Source organism: Argiope bruennichi, chromosome 1, assembly GCF_947563725.1.
Source record: "Argiope bruennichi chromosome 1, qqArgBrue1.1, whole genome shotgun sequence".
In the NCBI taxonomy this organism is placed as follows: domain Eukaryota; kingdom Metazoa; phylum Arthropoda; class Arachnida; order Araneae; family Araneidae; genus Argiope; species Argiope bruennichi.
Window position 1 is genome coordinate 4,396,099 of NC_079151.1, and position 16,490 is coordinate 4,412,588.

Here is a 16,490-nt window from a genome sequence, read left to right on the forward strand (position 1 = left end):
ATTTAATCCAATGAATGGATTAACTGATAATTAAGTTTAGGAAATAATTAAATAGTTTATAATAAATGTGTAATGTAAAATAGTATAGTGTGTAGAATACGCAAGTTTATAAAATGTGGAAGCTGAATTTCAAAACGTGATGATAAGCGATTATAAAATCTCCTCTAAACATGATCAAGCCAAATAAAAGTATGATCTCCGTTTATTTTGACCTTGAATCGGAAATAATCGCGACTGGCAATGTGAAACGTAAAAGTCGCTGTTGAGTTCTCACGGTTTCTTATCTTTCATATGCCATAACTATCTTAAGTAAAAATGTTTTAATTTGCGTCCGGACTTCGCCATGAAGAAAACATTAATAATAATGTCCGTTATTATGGTGACGTCATGGGCAAGAAGAGGTAATTTTTTTTATTGATTTATCGAAATTATGGATAGATAATGTATGTTATTTTATAACTGTTTTCGTAAGATAATTTGATTGACAAGTGATTGAATATTTTTATTAGACTTGAGTGAATTAGTATATTTTTCTCTTGTGTCATTCTGCAGTTTTTTTTTATATACAATTAAAGATTTTAAAAAATCATTCAATAAAACTTTTAAAAAGAAATTTAATTGCGATGAGGTTTCAACAACTTTCTTTTATAAATAAATACGTGAGTTTCATCTAAATTTTTCCATTGATAGATTCGCGTCGCATAAAGTAATAAAGAACAGATTCAAGCAGAATTTGTGAAACGGCCTGCATCTTTAGAAAACGACCAAATTTAAGCATAAACAATAAAGGCTGCTTGGTAAAAAAATTGTTAATTATTTTAAATTAATTATTTTATCAACTTTTATTCTAGAAACGTTCGCAGAAACTTTTGAAAAATTTAGCAATTATTTTTTTTCTTTGCTGGTTTTAGAATTTGCTGGTGTGTTCATCAAAACTTGTTTCGTACTTTCAATATTAAATTTGCAGTAATAAATGTAATTGTAATTCTTTTAATGATTTATATTTTGCAAAAAAGAATTTTATACAATTAATAATGATTTATCGTCAGTCATTTTTTTTCGGAACAATTTGAATTATTTTCAGCTGTAGTTAATTATTTCATTTAAAACAAAATTCTCTTAATTTAATACTTATCCTGTATCTGGTCTTTTTCAAGCATTGTAATATTGTTTAAAAATAAAATAAATTTTAATACTAAAAAATTCTCTTCAATGTGTTTTTTTTTAAATATGGAAATTTTAATAAATATCTATCTGTTAAGCAAATAATGATTCTTACAAAAAACAAATTATGAAAGTTTTCATTTGGATTTTCTTTCACAAAATGAAATAATTAACTTGCTGCTTTTCATGTTTGTAAGGAAATTATGTAATCAATTTTTATTCTGTTCCTGAGTTTTGAAACTTTGTACATTTATATTTTCTAAATAATATTACGCTCTCTTAATATTTTCAGTGCATAATTTATCAATTAATTAGATAAAGTATTTATTCCATCATTGTGATGTGACCTGGAAGAGAATTTGACAAAGAAATTAATTCAATGAATTATAAATATTAAAAACATACTTAAAATAATGATTAAAATAAGTAACGAGAAATAATAAAGTGAAACTGAGGATTAAAAATGTTGAATTAAGTAAGTCGGTAAATTATGAGTTATTGATCGAAGACTAAAAAAGAAGAAGGTAACTAAATAAGAACATCTACTCGCCGGTCCACCGTGAAAAGTGTGTTTCCAAAATACTCTTTCAATTAGCTTATTTTAAATATATTAAGGCAATAAAGAATAGAGTCACCAGTAAATATAGATTAGTGTATATTGGGGTATATTAGTGTATATGGAAACTTAATTTTAATGGTATTTTTTTAGACACCAATTGGCAGACTTAAATGAAAAAGATAACTTCTTTATATTTTTGAAATAAAAAATATCGGGGAAATATCTTGTTCACTAAAGTGAAAATTGTTTTTCATAATTTTAGTGCGAAAAAGAGATCCCATGATGAATCTTGGATTGTTCGAAGGAGATATGCTGAATACAAAAACTTTAAACGTAAGTAGGTTCATTAGAATGTAAGATCATTTTACTTTTTTAATTGGATTTTCAGTATCATCATTTATTCTTTTGATCAGAGAAAATCGAAGAGTGCTATTTATAATAATTTAATCAGCGAGGAAACGGGATGTAACATTTCTGGTAATTCCATATATTATTTCTATTGCCAATCTCTCTTTCTTTCCCACTAATGCAAAGCTCACAGCCCAAAGAGTTGCCAGATTTTATTCCCATCTTCTGACATAATATGCTTAGTTTGTTTTAAGCATTACTTAAACAAAGTAAGCATTACTTAAGTTTAGAACTGAATTTTTAAAAAATTAAGCACTGCCAAAAAATTACTATTAAACTCTATCGACCATCTCAACGACTTTATCAAAACAATCTATTTAAGCCCACAAATTAAGACTGCACAAAGATCATCGAACATATTGTACAAAAAAGTATATAGCAAAATTTTCTTAAGTTGTGATTCAGCTCAAGAATTTTTAAATCCATCCAGCTGGCCAAAGCATAAATCAAAACAGAAGAAAATACTATTATTATGTTGTTTTAAGATTTAATGCTTAACAAAATTTAAAAAATTGTTCAAGAATGGTCATCATGTATAAATATACTATCATTTTACGATTTATTAACTGAATTCGAAAAAATTGTTGTCAAACTATGAATCGATTTCATTTCATCCTTCTTAACCATGCGTTCCCAAATAACCCTTGAAATTTGTCATTTCAATGACTCTCGAAGATAAAGTTTAAAAAATTCGGAATATACTTACCAAATCCTGTATTTACTCATAGTCATCTCTGTGCAGGGTTTCGAGAGTCACCTCGATATTTCTGAAAATGGCATATCAAAAACTCAAGATTATCGCCTACTGAGACTTTTTTTTTTTTTTTTTTTTTTTGCATATAAAAAAATATACTGTAAATCGTTCACATCAATAAAACGGTTTTAATATCATGTGAATAGACTTCCTATTTCAACAAATTTTTAATTTCAACAAATAAACAAAAGATTAATTTTATTTGGAGAAGGGAAGATAAGATAAACTCGGATTTACGCGTAAAAATTTTAGAATTGTCCCAAAACATTTTATGAAATGAGTGCAAATATCAAGTGATAGAATTTACATATTTCTAATAATAAAACTGTGGGGAAAGGACAGATAGTTGGAATGTGTATTAATTATTTCAATCTTCAAGTTTTATTGGAGAGTGATAACTATTAACAGCTGTAGGAAACATCCAAATGTCAGTTTTCTTAACGTTGAAACCTACAACTTGAAAAGAAATAACAAAGTAAGGATAACAGCAGTGTATTGTTACGGAATCACTTCTTCCGTCGCGGGAGTTCGTTTAAGATTTGTTGCTCGATGCTGAAATAAACAGTCCTTTAGTAGAAAAGACAACAACTTTAATTTACACGAAGGGAATACACAGAGACGACAAATATATACAGCTGGGACGAAGACAGGGCGACACACAGCAAGCAGTAGTCCACAAGTCGTAATCGGTAATAATAACAGCCACAGCACACAAAGCGGCTAGATAGAATTCAGCTGGAGAGGAGATCCTCAGAGCTTCGCTCTATGGTCTCTCCAAACGGCTGAAATTCTTCACTGTCTCTTCGCTTTAGCTGTATCCAACTGTCGACTCACTGCCCCATGTCCATCCAACTGTTAGAATAATCGTAAAGATTATAGTCGCAGGGGCATGGAGAGGTGTTATGTCGACTCACTGCTACACGACTGACTACTCCTCAGAGGACTCGATGCTGCTTCCAAAATAAACACAAGTACTCAGCCCAGAACTCAGTTCAGCAATCGCTTGGACTCCACACAACGCTGGACTATTCGGCCGTTGCTTCGTTATCCTCTCGACGACTCGTTTCACAAATCCAACACCAATTAGGACTCCCGTCTCTGGTTAAGAATCCGGTTGATGGTTGAAACCGATTCATTGCGGCTTGAAACTGCCGGCCTTTTAGAGTTCCCGGGAGGAGAAGCGAGAAGGTTCTCGAACCAATCAGGCGTATCTTAGTTCCTATTGGATGGATCGATAAAACTCTCGAAGTTTCCAGTAATTTCTATTTTGTCGTCAAAATCGCCAAATTCGTCTCCAAGTCAAGTCTGTCGCCAATCCCTGAGATCACCGACGCGTCACCTGCTCAACACCCAATAGGGCCCACCGTAAAACGATCTTTTTAGTGATTCAACTAACTGTGCTAGGAAGCAACTTTACAGGTTTGCAACAATATATTAGTAAAGAAAAACATAAACTATTTTTTAAAAAATTCTATTGTAGTTAAAATAGAATGATTTTTATATAAACCAAATTATATTGTTACGACCATGTAATCTTGCTTCCCAGCACGAATAGTGTCATCTTAAGAAAGACCGTTTTACAGTCATCTGTATTGGATGATGTCGGATGCCAAGCCACTGATCCCAAAACTTGGCTATAAACTTAGCGACAATTTGGCGATCTGACGATGAATTTGGCGACTTTGGCGATAAAATGGGTAGTGCTCGAAACTTCGAGAATTTTGTCGATCCGTCTATTAGGAAACGAGATAAGCCTGATTGATCTAGAAGAACAATGCCTGCCTCCCGTGAACTATAAAAGGCCAGCACTCTCAAGCTGCAGTGTATCGTCGAGGATCGTCGTCGATAATTGTAGTCGGAGTCGCCGATAAGTAACGAGTCTTCGAGAAAATAGCAAAGAAACGGTGGAATACCAAAGTTGCGTGGAGCGAGTGCTGAACTGCCGTGTACCAAATTCTGTTGTCTTCTGTGGAAGCAGCGTCGTATCTTTTGTGTAGGAGCCAGTTGTGAGTCGGCAGCTAAAGCGAGAAGAGACAGTGAAAAGTTTAGCCATTGGAGAGACCGTAGTGCATAGCTCCGAGGATCTCATCTCCTGCTGGATTCTGTTTGGCCGCTTCGTGTGCTGTGGACGATTACTACTTGTGGGCTACTGTCTGCTGCAGTGTGCTGTCCTGTGTTCGTCTCGGCTGTAAATATTTGTCGTCTGTTTGTTCGTCGTCGTTGTGTACTGGTGTCTTCGTGTAAATAAACGTCATCATTGTTTTCTACTGTCGCCTGCTGATTGTGTTCTTACACCATACACCCCACTATCAGAAGCGAACCCGGTGGAGGAAATCCGTAACAATTTAGTGGCAGAAGTGGGGTAGTGGTTAACAGTGTATGGTGCGGTCGAGATCCCGAGTGAAATGTGCGCAAAAGTTGATCTCTGCGTTAGGCGAATTAAAGAAAATGTTGGAAGAGAATCGAGCTGCACGGGAGAAAATGCTGGAAAGAACTGAAACTGCACGAGAAAATGCTGGAAAGATTTGAAGCCGGACAAGAGAAATTTTTGCAAGAAATGAAAGCTTTTACGGAAGAATTGAAAGCCGGATATGAAGAAATGAAGGATGAATTAAAGAAAGAAATTTCGTCGTGAAAAGAAATTTTAGAAGATAAAGGTAATAAAACCGAGGACATCCAAAATATTAAGAAGAAATTGAAGGAAACAGCGAGAGCCAGGTGGAAGAAGAAAAGACTGAAGACCGAATGGAGACCGGTGTCACTGAAAAGGAACTTAGCCATCCGGAGGATGAACCGAAGTTCAATAAGGAGAGGCAAGAACAGGGAGACTGTCAAATAATTGCAGAGCTGAAACAGTCTTCTCCAAATAAGTCCCCTGAAGTGCAGACACTTGGGGATGGAGAATAGTGGCGACCCGTGGTCGATGCCTATGGATACAGGAGTTAATGCGATCCTGTTTGGAATTTATTCGTCCCAGAGGTTAAAGGAACAACCTCTCTGCAAGCCTCTTGATATCTCCTTGCATAATGTTACGGATGAAGTCTACGTCGCTGGAATCGTTGTTCCCTGTAGTCTCGGTCTCAACTTCACTCAAGAATTTGGCCTTGCTGCGAATTTGCTTAAGATTGTGATGCAAATAGGAGCCGAGGTAGGTAGGTAGGTAGGTATGGTTAGGTTTATTGGCACAAGGTCCAATTTAGGACAAGCTGCGCCATCCACAAGGATCTTTAAGCAGTTCCATTATCAAAGTGTAAAACGTGTAAATAAAACAAGGATACATTGTAAAACGTCAAAAGTTTAGAAAGTCTGGCAAAGTTTTGGCACAAGAATAAAAATAAATCTCAAATTTTAAATGCTATGAAAGAAACCAATGGCTTTTAAAAAGTCAAAAAGTTTTGAGTGAGGTTTCTCACCAACCAGGTCCTGTAAATTTAAAATAGGCGAATGAAAGTGAGTTAAACGATCTGAAGTAAAATTAGGACATTAAGAATATGTGCAATGGAATTGATCACTCCACAATTTGTACAATGAGGAGCCCGTTCCCCAAACAGCAAATGTCTATGCGTATACCTTGTGAGTCCGATTCGTAGACGAATTAATTTTACATCTGCGCATCGGTTTGGTAAAACTGACCACATATTTTTTATTTTTGGTTGAATAGCATGTAGTTTGTTATCAGCTTGCCTGTCCCAAACTTCTTGCCACTTTTCATAGATATACCGTTTGATATAACTCGATACATCACAAAAGGGAACACGGAAATTGAAAGGTTCTGAAGCTAATTTTGCAGCTTGATCTGCAAGCTCATTGCCATGGATTCCAACATGACTCGGTACCCAACAGAAAATTACGCCGAAATCTCTGTTGACCAGCATTGATAGTTGTTCCATGATTTGTGCAACAATCGGATGACAAGGGTAATCAAAATTTTGTAATTGTTGTAAAACACTCATGTTGTCGGTGTATATACAAAATTTACGAGTGTCAAATGAAGAAATACTTTGTAGAGCATATAAAATAGCAGTTGCTTCTGCTGTGTATACTGAACAATATTTGGGGAGAGTATAATTGTAAGAAGTGTTATCTAAAATAACGCCAAAACCGACATGATTCATCATTTTTGAATCATCTGTAAAGATTGTTTTATAATTGTTGAATTGAGCGTGATGCTCAAGGAATAGTCGCTGAAGTGACTGTGCATCAATACAAGATTTTTTGAAGCCAATGAATGGGTTTATGTGAGAAATCGATGGTGTATTCCAGGGAGGAAAGTAGAAATAGTCAACAGACAAAATTCTCAATTCAGAGAGTTGTGTGTTAGAAATGAAAGATTTCTTATTAGGTATAGATAAGTTTAGGTATAGATAGTTTAGGTATAGATAAAACCTTAAAATAATATTGCAATGATAATTTCTGGCGACGCAGAGAAAGTGAAAGTTGATGGCACGTCACATATAAACTTTGCAATGGGGATGTGCGGAAAGCTCCAGAGCAAATCCTCAGAGCAGAATGATGGATTGTATCAAGTTTTTTCAAAGCAGAAATGGTTATGGCAGCACTATAAGTAAGGCCAGGTTTGGGTGTTCTGTCTAAAACAATTTTTTCGCTTCTGCGTATGAAGTATTTCTTCTAACTTTCAAGCTTTGAATTTCTTTTTCCGTTTTCCATTTAGGACAGTCACGGGAATAAGCAGGATGGGGCCCAGAGCAATTTAAACATTTGAAGGTCTGTGTGCTACAAACTGAAGTTTCATGATCATCAGCTGAGCATTTGGCGCATCGAAGGCTGCCGCGGAAAGTTCTCTTGGAATGTTCGAATCTCTGACATTTCAAGCAACACAGAGGATTCGGTACATATGGTTTAACTTTGGATTGTATATAGCCATCACGTATAAATTTCGGAAGTTCCGGACTACTGAAAATTAGAATGACATGTTTTGTTGGAATGAATGAACCATTACGTTTAATTTTTATGCGATGAGCTGCACAAACTTTTTGAGAATACAATTCCTGAATGCGTTCATTCTCCGAACAATCTAAAAGATCTAAATCGGAGATGACTCCTCGAGAAAAATTCAGTGTCCTGTGAGGAGCTACCTCTACAGAGAAGTCACCAAGTTTTATTAATTTCTGCATCGTAGCAATCTGTGTTTTTGAGGAGATCTCAATAAGGAGATCCCCGGACGAAGTTTTTTAGTAGATTTGACATCACCAATAAATGAAGAAATCAATCTTTGAACTATGAAAGGGGAAACTTTATGAAAGGTCTTTGGTGTGTGTAAGATTAGAAATCTAGTATCTTCATTGATAGGTAAACGTGGCAAAGTGTCTGAAAAACCCATGCAAAAAGGGGAAAAAATTCTGGTCCCGACGGCACCGCTTTCCACGGAGCCCAACAAGGGAAGGCAGCCACCGGTTCCAGATATTCCCAGCCTAGGCGCTTACCATGGTGCTAGCCGGAACCTATACGCTGAGAGTCACCCACGGAGACAGTGACCACCCTTAACGCCAAGCCCAAGAAGTGACCCCTTCGCTTAATGCCCTTGAGCAGCCCAGTCAAATGTCTGGGATACCAGCCGATTGATACATCAGGGACCAAAAGGTACCACCCGTCTAAAGGGTCGCCACGCAAGGCAAACACGTGGGGGTTTTGACTGTCCCTGAGAAGCAAGAAGCAAACAGAGTGGCGACAGCTTCTCACGGAGAGCTCCCTCGCTTACCGTCTAGAGATGGAAGAATGAAGAAAACAGAAGGGGAAGGGGGGATTTAAAGAGAGAAGGGGGGAGAAGAAGAGAAAAGGGAGAGTTGGAAGAGAGAAGAAAGAGTAAAGATCCCTGGGTACCTTTCGATTGGGACACCCATACTCACCTAAAGAAGGTGAGCCCCTGAGGGGAATAGGAGCCGAGGAATCGCCTGTGTATCCGGACAAGTTACGTCGTCACAGAGAAGCACAGACAGAAGAGCTCTTCAGAAGATCCAGTGTTGAGAGCTACGGAAAATTCTCTAGTGTTGAGAATGAGCCTGTAATAGACAGTAATACTCCCATGCAAGCTTCGACGACGGAGACGAATCCCTGGTTTTCAAGTGGACTCCGGAAAGCACTGTTGGACAATCCTGATATTCGGTTGGCTCGATGGTGGAAGTTCAAAGAGACCATCCGACCAATCTGGCTAGACTTCGTTTTGGAGAGTCCTGTTGCTATACCATGTTTGGCTTCAAGGGACATCCTGCATTTTAAAGAGCGTAATCAAATCTGGAAGTACAATCCGAAACGACGAAGAGGTCTGAAGTCAAAGGCAATGAGAAGATTCGGATGGATCTTAGCTGTCGCAAAATTAGTAAATGATGTCATCTTCGAAAGTGCGGAAGTCGCTGAACGCCGGATCAAAGATTATTTACGTCGATCGGCAGCTAAAGCGAGAAGAGACAGTGAGAAGTTCATCCGATGGAGAGACCGTAGAGCGAGGCTCCGAGGATCCCTTCTCCTGCTGGATTCTGTTTCGCCGCTTCGTGTTCTGTGGACGATTACTACTTGTGGGCTACTGTCTGCTGCAGTGTTCTGTCCTGTGTTCGTCTTCGCTGTGAATATTTGTCGTCTGTGTATTCGTCGTCTTTGTGTACGCGTGTCTTCGTGTAAATAAACGTCGTCGTTTTTTTCTACTGTCGCCTGCTGATTGTGTCCTCACACCATACACCTCACTATCAAAAGAAGCCGGCGGTGAGGAAAATCTGTAACAATATTGTCGAAAATTTTTTTTAGACATGCAGAAAAATTTTAAATTTTTTGCGGATTGTTACCCATGATATAATGCAAGAACATAATGCCCAAGCGACCACTTAAAGAATGCGTTTAAAAATATTAAAAGCTGTCATTTCGCGCTTTTCGTCATGGCGAAATTTCCCATCAATCTTCATTCGGAGTTTTAAAAACGATAAATAGTTTCAAGAGCTTCGGGATGGACTATGTACGCTTGCAATGATTTCAACAGATAAAACGTCTTCCAATTGTCACATGAAAATCGAAATAAGAGCCGTTTTTACTGAAATGAAAAAAGAATGATGGCTTTTTTTTACAAATTATATAATAATTTTATAATATTATATAATAATAAATATATATTATTTTTTTATAAATTATATATATAAATTAATAAATATGCCTAAATTTTCCTTATCAAATTTGTTCACGTAATTTTAAGATTGCCAAACTTGGCAATCTTAAAATTACGGCAACCCCTTTATCTTTCAGGGGTTCATTAGAACGTTGACCCACATCGGCTCCCCAGCCCCCGCAGAAGCTGTAAACAACGTCAGTTTGTAAGGCTTAACAAAGCCAACCGCAATGCAATACCGCAATCAGCCTTGTATTATATGATCTACTCACCTCAAAAGGAGTGTATATAGTGTAAATAAAGAAGGTTAAGCAAAAGTACAGTCCACTGCTCACTTCGAATCACCATATTTATGGTCCGTGCAACCGGAGGAATTACTGGTAAAAATAATCAGGGCTGATGCTCAGAGAGCAAAAATCATTTCTCTCAACAGAAAGAGAAGTAGAATAAAATCCTCTTTAACGAAGCTGAGGTCTTTTATCGAAATGGATGATACAAAGGACTGAATAGTGTATCAAACTAAACTGGATAATCTTCTCAGGATTAAAAAAAACCTAGAACAGATTAAAGAAGAGTACTTCGTCACAGCCGAGGATTCTGAATTACAAGAATTGCAAGATTCGTTAGAAGAATTAGAAGAACAGTGCGAAAGACTAGAGGTAAGCCTTAAGAACATATTAGCCTCTAATAATGAAGTTTCATTTGCTTTGAACTGTAATTCTCGTTCTAATGAAGCATCAAGCAAAACAGAAAGATTTAGTTTCAGACTGCCTGAAATTCCGCTGCCTAAGTTTTCTGATCATTACCAAGACTGGCAGAATTTTAAAATTCAATTTGAAAATATCATTGACAATAATGATAAATTAACTGAAAATCAAAAATTATATTATTTAAAATCAACTCTTAGTGGTGCAGCCGCAGAAATAGGGACAATAGAAGAGACCTATGCCAGTTTGAAAAATGCTCTGAAAGAACTTTTTGATAATAAACGGTTATGCGTTCAAAGTCATTTCAATGACATTAACATTAGAAATCCATACATCCGATTCAGCAAAAGGTTTACGATCTTTTGTGGACAGTTGTATTAAACATGTTCGAGCTCTTAAAATTATAGGTTTAGAACAAAACTCTTTTTCCGAATCATTATTCATCAATATTTTGATGAAAAAACTAGATAGAGAATCAAGAAGACAGTTTGAACTTTCTTTGGTGTCATCTAATTTACCTACATGGCGCGAATTCATTGAATTTTTAGAGAAAGGGTGTCTTGTCCTTGTAAACATTCAAGGGAGCATTACCGCAAAATCAAAACCGCAACAACAATCATATAAAAAATCACATTGTAGGAAATGATTGAAAGAAAGTGTGTATCGCATGTAATAAGCCTTTACACCCTTTATTTAAATGTGAAGCATTTTTAAAATGAAATCCTGTGTCCAGATTGAATATGATAAAAGGTACGCATTGCACAAATTGTTTATCAGATTCTCATAAAACGAATCATTGCCGCAGCAATCACCGTTGTGAGATCTGTTCTGGCTTTCATCATAGCCTTCTTCACATTGATTCTTCTATAAGAAATAAAAAACAACAGCAACAAACCTCAACCAATAAATCTAGTGACCATCAAAATACTTCCAATTCTAACTCAAAAGAATTAGCCCAAACAGAAATATCTCCTTCTCTCTGTTCGCAAGATCAACGAAAGACAAAAAATGCAAATTCATCTATTTTGCCTACTATTATTGTTTATATTAAAATCGCTGCTGGTCAGAAAATATCTTTGCGAGGCATCTGTGACACTGGATCTCAGAATTCCTTTATCACTACAGAAGTCGCGAATAAATTAGCTCTTCAAAAATATAAAAAAAATGTAACGATTTCCGGTATCAATGGAAATACGAGTCAGTTACATTCAAAAGTGTTAGCAGAGATTTCAAATAGCGATGAATCATACGTTACAATAGCTCAGTTGCTCGTCATTCCAAAAATTACGGAATGCATTCCTTCAATAAATAAAAAATTAGAAAAACAAAGTTTACCTGATGGATTCAATTTGGCTGATCCTATGCAAGTTCAAATGGCAATTGATATATTACTTTCAGCTTCTTTCTTTTTTGATATATTAATGCCAAGGAAATATATTTCAGATAATCTTATTTTACTGAATTCGCGTTTCGGATTTATTGCTAGCTCTGCAAAAGAAGGAGAATCAGAATTTAATCATAAATTCTGTGGTCTTGTTACGCAGAATGATAATTTAGAAAAAATAATGGAACGATTTTGGCAAGTCGAAACATTACATGAAAATCAATTTTCTTTAAGTGAAGATTCAATTTATTGTGAGAAACATTTCAAGCAAACATACAAACGCAATGAGGAAGGTAGATATATTGTGGAAATGCCAATAAAGGAGTATCCCCCTGTGTTAGGTGAATCAAAATAAATAGCGCGAAATCGTCTAGACAGTTTAATTAAAAGGTTAAACAAAAACCGCAAATGAAAAGCTGTATTCTGAATTCATTGAGGAATATGAAGCTCTTGGTCACATGGAAAGAGAAATGGAAGATGAATTACCAGAAACTAATTAGTTTTTACCTCATCATGGAGTCTAACGAGAAAGATCCGCAAACACCCCCATAAGAGTAGTCTTCAATGCTAGTTCCCCTAGCTCTAATGGAGTTTCATTAAATGATTTATTGTGTAAAGGCGATGTTGTTGAGGACATTTTTGAATTAATATTAAGGTTCAGTGAGTGAGTGAGTGAATATTATACTAGCGCAAGATCCATTTTCTGGATAAACTGCGCCGCAACTAGATGAAAATTTTCGTGCTACGTCTTAAAACTTTGTTTAAAATGTTTATAATCTGTTTTTAAAAAATACAACTACAAAGTAAGAACAACGACAAGGAAAAAAAACAACATTTCAAATTTCTTTGATGAAACCCACCTCTTTTAAATACAGAAAAATATTAAAATGCAGTTTATGTCCTATTAAAAGCGGAAGACAAGGAACAACCGTATTAAAATACTTAAGACGCAATGAGTCCAGTGACTGACATTCGATCAATATATGTCTGATAGTTAAACTATCACCACAACGATTACAAATTGGTGGTGGCTGCTTTAAAAGTATATATTTATGCGTTATTCGAGAATGCCGTATGCGTAATCGTGTCAGAATAACATCGCATCTGCGATTTAAGGAGGAACACCAAAGTTCAATAAAAGGTTTCACTATGTGTAGTTTGTTTTCTATCTCAAGGCTCCATTGGTTCTGCCAATTTTGCAAAAACCATTTCCGAACGGAAGAACGTACATCAGCATAAGGAATTAATTGTTCGTGAGATTCGGTTGCTGATTTTGCTGCAATATCCACTATTTCATTCCCTTGGATACCCACATGGGAAGGAATCCAACAGAATAGAATTTCAAAACTATTTTGACTTAGGTCCTTAAGCAAATTCCTGATATCAGAAATATATGCATGATTGTGCGATTTTCCAATGAGGGCTTGAAGGGCACTCCAAGAATCGGAATAAATGATCACCTTTCTAAACTTATTCTTAGCAATATATTGTATAGCACTATATATGGCTGTGTCTTCCGAAGTAAAAATTGAAGTAAATTCATGTGATTTGTGACTTATAACTACATTCTCACAAGCAAAAATATTAAGGTTCAGGACACACAAGTTTGCCTTTACATTTGATATTCAAAAGATGTTTCGTCAGATTTTAGTTGTGCCACATCAAAAAGACTATTTACGAATTTTATGGTTTGATGAAAACTCCCATCAAGAAGTAACATTTAGATTAAAAACTATGACATATGGCACTTCATGTGCACCTCATTTTGCCATACGCACCATTAAACAATTAGCTTTCGATGAAGCGTCGGACTTTCCGTTAGCATCGGAAATGGTTTTACGCGACCTCGCGACCTTTACATGGATGATGGGATTACAGGCGTATATCCAAACTGCTCAAATTCTACAACAACACCTGATAAAAATGTTCGCAAGAGTAGGAATGTCCTTACATAAATGGACTTCAAACTCACAGGAACTTTTAAATAGTTTTCCAACTTCTAATCCTGAAAACACTTTTCCCATAGATGAGCAGGTCTCAAAGACTCTTGGCATGCATTGGAAGCCTTTCGACGATTTATTAATATTCACAGTCAAGTATGAAAATGAATCTATGCTCACGAAACGAACAGTTCTCTCAGTCATTGCCAGACTCTACGACCCCATGGGTTTGCTGGGACCAGTTATCTCTAAAATGAAGATTTTTCTCCGAAAATTGTGATTGCAAAAACTTACATTTGACGACCATCTTTCTCCAGCCATTGGTAAAGAGTGGAGTCATTTAGTTCAATCCCTTAGGGCTTTTGAGGTAGTAAAGATTCCAAGATGGATTTTAAATGAAAATCCTATAAAATTAATTCTTCATTGTTTCTCAGACGCCAGTGAAGCCACATATGGAGCAGTTATTTATCTACAATGCATCAGTGCCAATGATATGGTCACATCTAGACTTGTATGCAGCAAATCTCGAGTCTCTCCATTAAAGACTGTCTCCATTCCCAGATTGGAACTTTGTGGATGTCTTCTCGCCGCTCAACTAAAGGCCAAGGTTGAAAAAGCTTTACATCTACAAACTGATAGCGCAGTGATGTACACAGATTCTACTATTTCCTTAGCCTGGATTCAAACACCACCACATCGTCTCAAGACATTTGTTGCAAATAGAGTGGGAAAAATACAACAACTGACACAGAACAACAAATGGCAGCATGTTTCCTCCACTTTAAACCCCGCAGATGTGATATCAAGAGGACTAGTTCCAGAACAATTGATTGACAACTATTTATGGTGGAATGGACCAACTTTCCTTCAAGAACTACCTGTTTCTGTAAACTCTGCTGACCATCAAATGATTGATGCATCTCAAGATTCCCAATTTTTATTGGAACTCAAGGACATTACCACTCACTCCTTAGTGACTTTAAATTCAGATTTTCTTACTAACTTTTTCAAAATTAGTAATAAGTATGACAAATTAATACGTGTTTTCAGTTTTCTCCTCAGATTTATAGGAAACTTCAGAAACAAGAAGATGAAGGGTTCATTCTCCTCAAAGGAAACCGAGGAAGCAGAATTTAAATTAATTTCCCTTGTACAACAAAATGTTCTTGCTGATGACTTCAAAAACTTAGCAAGTGGTAAACAGGTAAACCCTTCTAGCAAATTAAAAATTTTATCCCCTTTTTTAGAAGAAGGTTCTAATGTAATTAGAGTAGGAGGTAGACTTAGAAATGCTGACATACCATTTCAGGTAAAATTTCCAATTATTTTACCTAAAACTCATATCCTTACTAAATTAATTATGCAAAGTATTCATCTTCAAAATTGTCATATTGGAGCCCAAACTTTACTTCATTTAACTAGACAGATATATTGGCCCATTGGGGGCAGAGATATAGCTCGCAGTATTGTTCATAACTGTATTACTTGTTCCCGACATAATCCTCACCTGTCTATTCAAAAAATGGGTGATTTACCTACAGAACGTTGTAATCCTTCATTACCATTCAATATTACTGGAGTAGATTTCTGTGGTCCATTTTTTATTAAAAATAAGTTTCAAAAAAAAGGACCTCTTCAAAAAATTTATGTCTCAATTTTTGTATGTTTTGTAACGAGAGTAGTACATTTTGAAATTGTTTCAGGCTTAACCTCAGATACTTTCATAGCTGACCTAAAAAGATTTATGTCACGAAGAGGCAGAATTTCTACTATTTTTACAGACAATGGTCGTAATTTGTAGATGCCCGTAATGAGTTGAAAAGACTATACAAAATAGTAATCCAGATAATGTGTTGGCAGATTATCTAAGCTCAGAAAAAATTAATTAGAATTTCATTCCCCCCTTATCGGCTCACTTCGGTGGAATTTGGGAGGGAGTAGTTAAGTCCTTTAAATTTCATTTCTTAAGAGCAGTAGGCAACCTAAAATTGACTTATGAAGAATTCCTAACTGTAGCAAATCAAATTGAAGGAATTTTAAATTCTCGACCTTTAACACCGATTTCCTCAGATCCAAAGGACTTGCAGGCTTTAACTCCCGCACATTTTTTAGTTGGTAGACCTATTTCCGCAATTGCTGAACCAAATTTAACAGATTTTTCTGATAATGCCTTGAAACGTTGGCAAAGGGTAACTAAAATAACCTAATATATTTGGTTTAGATGGCATAGAGATTACCTTAATCATTTACAGCAAAAGTCAAAATGGTACTTTCAAAAGGACAATATTAGTGTCGGTAACATGGTAGTAGTCAAAGACGACAATGTCCCTCTTAATTCTTGGTTGTTAGGACGTGTTGTCAAGGTTTTTTATGGTAAAGGTAATATTATTCGAGTGTGCCTTGTTAAAACAGCCAAAGGGACTTATAAACGTCCAATTACGAAATTAGCCATATTACCAAGTG

At 35.9% G+C, this 16,490-nt stretch overlaps 1 protein-coding gene across 1 annotated transcript in view; it reads left to right on the top strand.

Annotated features, from left to right (window-relative positions):
- Positions 1-293: 293 nt before the first annotated feature.
- Positions 294-16,490, top strand: part of LOC129965785 (astacin-like metalloprotease toxin 5) — a 30,033-nt gene continuing 13,836 nt past the window's right edge. Inside the window, exons 1-2 of the mRNA XM_056079969.1 lie at positions 294-401; positions 1,986-2,056. Of these exons, the coding sequence (XP_055935944.1) occupies positions 344-401; positions 1,986-2,056 (129 nt within the window). The 5' untranslated portion in view covers positions 294-343. The remainder of the gene's footprint in view (positions 402-1,985; positions 2,057-16,490) is intronic.